We start from the raw sequence: 8,951 nt of genomic DNA, 5'->3' as shown, positions 1-8,951 counted from the left end.
AGAAGACAGGAAGGCTGGTGCAAAAGTTAGTTGGACAGTGCCTTGCGTAAGATGTATCTTTTCTTCTCTAAGCAAGTTTTCACTTTCCCCAAGTTTTTAATTTTTGTTCTTCCCTATATACTGTAGTGAATGAGGTCTTTTAAGCTGTAGAGTTTGGTTGTGTACAAATGTATTTACACAAAGTATTGATATCTAGAACATTAGTAGGCCAGATTAAATACTGCTTTTTTGATGATCCAATATATGGATCAAACCTAGAAGCTATATAAATTGCATTGTTGATGTATTATGTTAGAGTGGGGTTTGGTGGCTTTATACTGAATAATATTCTGACTTCTTTTTTTTTTAATCTAGCGGTATTTTCTCGTTGGAAGTAATCATGCAGAAACCAAGTACCGTGTTTTGAAAATAGATCGCACTGAACCAAAGGACTTAGTTATAATTGATGATAAGGTGAGTGCTTCTCTATTTATTTATTTTTTCCAGTTATTCCAAGTATTACTGTATGTGAGATGGTATGTGTAATTAAATGGTGTGTATTTAATCTGTTTAACAAATGTCTGGCACAGAATCACAGTCATAGGAAGTTGAGGTTAGGAGAGAACTGTGAAGATTGTCTATTCCAACCCCTGTGCTCAGAGCAGTAGCAATTAGATCAGATTGCTCAGGGCAAAGCCCAATAGTTTCTGGATCAGGATGAAGACTTCACAGCATCTCTGGGTAACATGTTCCTGTGTTTGACCATCCCCACAATAAAAGAAGCTTTTTTCCTATGTTCAAATGGAATTGACCTCTATTTCAATTTGTGTCTTTTGCCCATTGTCCTTTTGCTGGATGCCACAGAGTCTGGCTGAGTCCTCTTTACTGTCTTCTGTTAGGTATTTTGATACACATTAGGAAGATCTCCTCTGAGTGCTCTCTTCTGCAGACCAATCAGTCCCAGCTCTCTCAGGCTCATATGTCGGATGCGTACAATATTAGTGTGATAATGACCATATATGGCATGGAGCGTACCCGTAAGATCTCTGAAAAACACATTCGCTTTAATCAGAATTTCTCAAGGTCTTCAGTTGATGATGTATATTCTCCTAATGATTTTGTTATGCTTGGTTATGCTATTTTAAGTGCTAAATACATTTAATTTCTATTAAGCCAGATTTTTCTGCGTTTTTGATATATCATACCAGAAGCAAAATAAACAGCAGCAACAAGAATCTTAAGACTTGGATTCTTTTCCAAGAAGGTTAAGGTTTGAAATCTAAACACTTCAGACTTAGAGGGGTCTGAATTCCTACATGACTGTGAATATTATTGTCACTGTGAATGGCAGGCTTTGTGCATAACATCTTGTTGTACTTGCTGGTGGGAGAGAAACAAGAGGTATGGTTTATGCTATGTTAAATAAATTCTACCTCTCTCTGAATGAAATAACATTTAGCTGCCAAAGCAGTAACTTGAGGAACTTTTTTTCTTTTAAAGCATGTATATACACAACAAGAGGTCAGGGAACTTCTTGGCCGCTTAGACTTGGGGAACAGAACAAAGATTGGGCAGAAGGGTTCTTCTGGTTTATCCCGAGCTGTATCTGCTTTTGGTATAGTAGGTAAGTGTTTTTGTTTGTTTGCTATATTCTTATGGAGGTGAGGCTTACTGTGTCTCACTATATGTCTTTCTGCCTCCCTTGTTTTAACTTTTTTTTTAACCAAAGATTTACGCATAGAGCATGGACAATGGACCCCTGAATTTTAGAACTCCAAAATTCCAAAAAACAATGTTATATATATATATATTTATATATATATTTATATTTATATTTATATAAATTTATATATATATTATAAATATATATATTTATATATATATATTATGTATATTTTTATATATTATAAATATATATATATAAATATACATAATATATATATTAAAATAATAAATATAAAATATATAAAATATATAATAAATATAAAATATATAAATATATAATAATATAAAAAAAAATATATATATAAGGAGTTAAGGGGAAATGCCTTGGTTCCCAATTGGACTTTAGGATAAAATTTGGCAAGATTCAAAGAATAAGGACTATTCATGTAGATGATTTCACTATCTGGAGGATACAGGAGGAACTTTGACTTCTACTTAGCAACTGAAAGTCAATAGCCTAGCTGCTTCCAATGGAAGACTTTGTTACTTATTGTCAGTAGGGTCTCCTTATCTTATGGAGGTGAGGCCATTTTTCTGAGGAGAGAGATAATAAGGGAGAAGAAAAGATTTGTTGTTCATACTATCACACTGCATCCTCCAACTCTTACAGGGAGGTACATGAGTATGCTTGCTTGTCCGTCTTAAAGTTAAAATGCAAAGGAAATTAAATATAAATGCAAGCAAGGATTATTTTTCCACACTGATATATTTGTTAGCATTGCAGCAGTTACTGAGTTTCAGGCTCTTTCTTTGAGGCAGCAACCTTCCAAGAGCTAATTGATACAATTTATTAGTTAATTAAACTTAGTACCGTTGTATCACTGCCTGTATTATATTTATACTAGAAACAGATTTTGGTTCAGAGATGTTTATGTATTTCTTTCTAATTTAAATTTATACATTTTTATTGTATTTAATGTTTTGTTTTCCACATTTTTCAAATGATATGTAAGAGCCATCTCAAAAAGAAATTCAATGAAGAAGTATGACAATGCTCTGTAGTGTGAAAGAGTGAGTCTGGGGGGTTCAGAAGCCCTTTTTTTTTTTTTAAATTCTAATCAGTAAAGTCAGAGATGGCATTTTCTAGACTTCAGCAGGGTGAAGCTTGTTTTCTGAAAAAGCAGATAGCAAGAAAGGATTGCCCTTAATGCTCTGAAAGGATCATTTTGGGGAGATTCTGGAAGACAAGGGATTTAATTCCCTGCTGCTAAGGAGAGGGAGAGAGAATGAAATTCTTGTCATACCCTCAAATCCTTTTCTTGTTTTCTGCTCCTCCCTAGTAGAGGATACATAAACCTGAAAAGAAAATTGGAGACTGAATTTCCTCCTTGCTCTGGAAAATGTAGATTTTGGGCTATGCTTCATTCTTAACGATGTGAGTCCTATAAAAAGCAAATGCAAGTGCCTTGAGCAGTCAGAAACTCATTCAGAATAATCTGTGTCTTATCCTGCTAATATTGAAAATACGCACAATGAAGGGGAAAAAAAGTAAAAAACAAAAAACAAACAAACAAACAAAACAAACCGGAAAGCATCAGAATATAGCTAGAAGTCTATGTACTGTATTTTCTAAAGCATAGGAGTGGATTGTAAGAGTCTATCAATCTTTTTCATTATTTACATATACATACTTATAAATTTGAGAGAAAAAACAAAAAGATTTTGAAATCTTCAGCAGCTTTGATAGTTTTTCTAACTACAGTCAAATCAATGCAAACTTCCAACTAATGGCTTTTTAATGCTTTTTCAATAGGTTTTGTCAGGTTTTTAGAAGGCTACTATATTGTGTTGATAACAAAAAGAAGAAAAATGGCAGATATTGGAGGTCATGCAATATACAAAATAGAAGATACAAACATGATATACATTCCAAATGACTCTGTAAGAGTTACTCATCCTGATGAAGCCAGGTAAGTAATGATGATAGATGACAAGTACCTTTTGAATATTTTTCCAAGCAGTGAGAAACTACAACTAGATGTTTTGGTCATGGATTTCCTTCTGTTCTGTCATTCAAATCATTTTATTTTAGTTGATAAATCAGTGCAGAAGAATGGAGCAAGCATGGGCTACAATTTCTGTGGCCTCTAGCCTGGAGGGTAAATACCACTGTTAGTCTCAGAGCATTGTGATCTACGAAGGCAGTGTGATGCTAGTTAGTACTGTTTTATATTGTTTGAGTTACTGTCCTGTTTTCAGTCACTCAATCATGTTAATCTCACTCAAAGAAATCTTTGCCTTTCAAGAAGTAGTGAGTAGACTATTTAATTTAATCTTTCTGTACTGTCAGAGTCTCGTGAACATAGGAGTTGTAAAGGGTGACAAGTTTACCCATAGATAAGGTTAGCTTTGTTTTACTATCTGTGATCTGGGCCTGATGCTGATTATATCAGGGTGGGATAACTTGACTTTTTGAAATAACAGTCAAATAGTATCAATAAACTGTTTTTTCATCTCTACCAACTGCGAATAACCTAAGAGTTGTGATAGACTATGATGAACTGATGGCAGGTAATAAATAAAGGTGTTATTAACTGTTAAAAAGGTTTCCACATTAAGATATAACTAATATGATCTCAGTCTCCCCTCTTAAAATCTAACAGAATGTATTATGTAACCAATTTCAGTACTGAGGTCTTTCATAGGTTGTGTTATGGTTTCTTCTGAGAACTTGTAAGTGTATGATGGGTGAAGCAGATATTTATTCATTATATAGTGCTGTTTGAAATTTACTTTTGTAAGCCCTAGAAATTTTGACCAACGTTTATAGAAAATAGAACTACAGCTGTATCTGAAACTGCCTGAAGAACAGTATTCACATACATAGACACTGTTTAAAAAAGACTACTAATTTAATCCCATTGTTGACATTCCAGCAGGATTACCTGGCTATCAAAACAATTGCAAGAAGAATAGCTAGAGAATTTACAACAAGAATTGATATTTCTGTCCAATTTACTTGCTGAGGTCCTGAATGATTCTCAGTCTATCTGGTTAGTAATACTTTTCCCTATAACTTGCATTATTTTCTAGGTATCTGAGAATCTTTCAAAATGTGGACCTTTCTAGCAACTTCTATTTTAGGTAAGTATTGGTTACTTACCAATGGTATTGTTCCACTTGATTTTGATAACATTTTTAGGTTGTTATCCTAGAGAAGTAAGACAGATTTGATCACACTGTCCATTTTCTGTCTTTTGAACCTACTTTCTACTTCAACAGTGTAAGCAGGAATAGAGACTCTACTGAAGCTGTAGAAGTATTAGTGACAGGGTAGAAGGTCAATAGTAAAATTTAGTATTTCACCAATAGAAAAACTGCAATGTATGGTCAGCAGTAATCTCTTCTTTTTGATATGCAACCTGGTCAGTCTGTGCATGATCTCCATGTGGAGATCTGTGAATTTGGAGAAGAATCTGTAGAATAGAGAGAAATATAGAGCTGAATATTGTTGGAATTGTGGGGTCACTGTTTTCTTGCAGTTGTAAGTATAAGTGCATTGAACTGAAATAGATATAGTTCTGCAGCTCAGACAACAACGTGATTTCTTTTTGCCCAATTCTGTTTACCGTAAAAATTAAATAGATAATGTTCACTTTGAAAGTAGCGTATTTTGGGTCATTTGCTTGTCTTGTCAGTTTTTTTTTTCTTGATCACGTTTCTCAGAAATAGAGCTTTGCTTTGGTTCCAGAACAAAGATACAGAAATAGATCCTTCATCTAAGAAGAAGAAACCTACCCAAGTTTCACGTCTGTTTGATGGTTTTGCATGGGAAGGCTTTTTTTTTCTCACTGCATGAAAACTGTTGTTTTCTTCTCTGTGAGCCCTAGAATTAAACAACCCCATTTTTAAATTAACTTGGAGATTATCAGCACGTGTTTTTGTGGTTCTGCCTAGAGGAAAAAGGAGAGGTTTCATGTTTATCAGACAGTTTTACACTTTTATCAGTTTAATTTAAATTGTTCATGAAAATGTAGTGAATGTTTGAGTAGGATGTTATTAGCAGCCATAAATCTATTTGCCTAATTTGTTATGTATCATTAATGAATATATCTAGAACTTACTAGAGAACCGGTAATCACTGTTGCTGCCTTAGGCTAAAATGGAAATCTTGTGTTTTTCTCCATGGGGAAAAGAACCCTAATGACATGTAAAATTTAGTAACAAGTATAGTGTTGTCAGTGTAAAAGACATGAGATGCAGAATTTGTAACTGTTATGGAACTAATTAAAAACAAACAAACAAAACAACAACAACAAACTAAACCACAACTTTTGCTAATCAGCCTCCACTCTTAGGATCATAGCATAGTCATAAATTTGAGGACAGAAATTTTTTGTGGACTAATTTTTTTTTTTTTTTTGGTAGCAGTAGTTAGAGGTTGGTACTTAAATGTATTAAATTCTAGGTTGTTTGTAACATATTTGGATATTTCTAGTGGAATAGATAATTTTGATCTTCTGGGCTGCTTTATGGGACAGAGCGAAGAAAGTTTTCAGATATGCTTTCTTTCAAAAGGCATGTCCAGTTTTCAAATATAACAAGAATATACAGTTTAAACTATTGTAGCATGAGTAATTTCTGTGTTAATAAAGTTTCTTTTGGAAACCATCTCTACCATTTGGCAGTGTAGAATCAGAATCTGTGTATTTTGTTTAAATATGTTTATTTTTAATGGAGAATACAGTTCTCTGTTAAATAAAAGTATGGATGGGGAGTAAGGGTTTAAAAAAAACCCAAAACTATTCTTCTGCAGTTATTAACAGATGTTAACTGTCTTATCAGTTACAGCTATGATCTATCTCACTCTCTTCAGTATAATCTTACTGTTTTGAGAATGCCACTTGAGATATTAAAAACTGAAACAACTCAGACCCGACAAGAAAGTTTTGATATATTTGAAGATGAAGGACTTTCAACACAGGGTGGAAGTGGTAAGCAAATATGTTTAGTTAAGTAAATATTGCTGGTAGTGATTTCATTTAGAATATATTCCACTTCTTACTTTCTAGAAACCTCTTCTATACTCATCAGTACTCTCATAAATTGTGAATTAATAAAAGATTATATAAAGCACCAATTAGATATTTGAACAATGCAATTTCTAGAGGTGCTTAATAGCTATTTTGGTAATTTATATTTCAACTCAGGTAGATAATTGAACATGTTGACATTTTCTAGCAATTGATTATTGAACTGACTTGTAGGACTCAGTAGGAATGAATTGCAAACCTAATAGGAATCAATAACTTTTTAAGTACCAATAAACCTTTTTGTTTCATTTTGGAAAATACTGATGACGGAGGAATTGTATGAAAGTAGTATCAACTTGATGTCGTAAGAACTATCTGGCAGCCTAAGAAAAATTGATTTCATTTGAAAACTACAGCCTTTACTTTGGATCTTATATGTGCATATAATATAAGATCATAAGATCACTAATCAGAAATGAAAATTGTATTCTCTCTTACGCTTTGCAATTCTCCTCCAAAAAAACAAAAACAGCCCACAAAAAAAACCTGTTTCCCTAAATTCTCAGGTTTGAATTTCATTCAGTTGATGTTTCTAGATTTTATTGTCCGGTGATTCATACAGATTATCTGAAAGCACTGTCAATAAATAGTGGTAATGCACCACTTTTTCCTTGTTTAAACATATAATATCCTATTTTTTGAAACGGGTAAGGACGCACGTTCCGAATACATCAGAAATTTAATTTTAATACATGACTCAACAACAGCTGCATTTCGTGATGTTGGTGTATATTAAGAAAACCAGGCTAACTTATGATGGAAGAGGGAAAGAAATACTTTGTTTTTATAGGGGGCCATGGTTAAGCACAGTCTTCCAGAGCTCACATAGAATTGAGAATCTTACAAAGTCCTATCAGAAAATTCTGCAAAGTCTGTTAAAGGACGTTACAGAGGCTGGCAGCTGCAGAAAAATCGTAACTCTCAATAAATGCAGACCTTGAGCAATTATTTGAAGTTATCTGTATTTGGCAAACTTCATGAACACGAGTAAACAATATGATGAGTTGCAGCCAAGGGAAAATCAAAATAAGGATGCAATGAACTTATGTTTTACAACAGTTCAATGCAGTTGAATTTGTTTCTTGATTGCTAATGCATTTTCATTGTAACAACTCTGTAGGTGTTTTTGGAATTTGCAGTAAACCTTATGAAAAGTATGTGTGGAATGGGAAGCTTCTGGAGGCAGTAAAAAATACTGTTCATCGTGATTGGCTGCTGTATATCATTCATGGATTCTGTGGACAATCAAGTATCCTTTTGCTCGTGAAACAAATGGCAGTTATCAATTTAAAAACTTTGACTGTGTGAAATACATTGAAGTATTTCTTTGTAGGATCACCATTTAATTTTATGAGGGCTGCTCCAAAAGTAACTCCTCCTGTTTTATTGTGTTGGCCCACAATGCCGGAGATGAGTGTTGGTGTTATGGCAGTAAAGGTTGAAGCTTCCTAACAGTACTCTGTTACGTGTTGTTGATGTGTGACAGATGGCAGCAGAGGAGCAGTCTGACAAAATGGCATCTGAAATGGAAGTGTGTATGAAGCAAAGGGGTGGAATTGAATTCTTGGAAAAAATGGCATACATTGACATTCATTGCTGCTTGTTGTATGTTTATGGAGACCAAACAGTGGATGTGAGCACAGTGAGGCAGTGGGTGGTACGTTTCAGCAGTGTTTCTGTTGATGCTGATGATAGACCTTCATGATTACTGTGGAATTATTTTAAATGGGTCTATGTACATGGTAACAATAGGAGAAAAAGCTCAAACTAATATCTCATTCCAAATATCTTAGCTGTTAAGAGTTTAGTATATTACGGGGACAATAGATTTTGATCGTCAGCAATTCCATGTTAATTCAGAAGCTTGTTAACAAAATATTTGGGAAAGTAAATACAATTATGAAGCTAAGGTTAGAGTTGTCTTTGCAAAATTTAGTTTTACGTTTTCATTCTTGTCAAGCTTTCGTCATTGGCTTGGTCCTCAGACAGGCAGGTATGTCTGTTTTTATATACCACTTTTTCATCTTCGGTCTTACTTGAAGTGGTAGGTATGGGTGGACCCTACAGGCACTTCTTGAGACACAATAATCTTCACTGTGCATATTTGATGAGAAGATGACTTCTTCCCTCTTTTTTGGGTCTCTCTTATGATAAGGAAGCAGCACAAAGTGGCACAGTCACACTAGACAATTTATCTCTAACTTCTTAACTAAA

At 33.9% G+C, this 8,951-nt stretch overlaps 1 protein-coding gene across 1 annotated transcript; it reads left to right on the top strand.

Moving 5' to 3' along the window:
- The first annotated feature begins 338 nt into the window (after window positions 1-338).
- LOC109366155 (polyphosphoinositide phosphatase-like) lies at window positions 339-8,060 on the top strand. The gene is made up of 6 exons (XM_031552512.1): window positions 339-453; window positions 1,480-1,603; window positions 3,458-3,614; window positions 4,738-4,788; window positions 6,490-6,638; window positions 7,858-8,060. The coding sequence occupies exons 3-6, from the start codon at window positions 3,514-3,516 to the stop codon at window positions 8,043-8,045; spliced, it is 489 nt and encodes a 162-aa protein (XP_031408372.1). The 5' UTR covers window positions 339-453; window positions 1,480-1,603; window positions 3,458-3,513; the 3' UTR covers window positions 8,046-8,060.
- Window positions 8,061-8,951: the final 891 nt, after the last annotated feature.

This window comes from Meleagris gallopavo, chromosome 2 (genome assembly GCF_000146605.3).
Source record: "Meleagris gallopavo isolate NT-WF06-2002-E0010 breed Aviagen turkey brand Nicholas breeding stock chromosome 2, Turkey_5.1, whole genome shotgun sequence".
NCBI classification, from domain to species: domain Eukaryota; kingdom Metazoa; phylum Chordata; class Aves; order Galliformes; family Phasianidae; genus Meleagris; species Meleagris gallopavo.
This window is presented reverse-complemented; position numbering and strand designations above follow the sequence as displayed.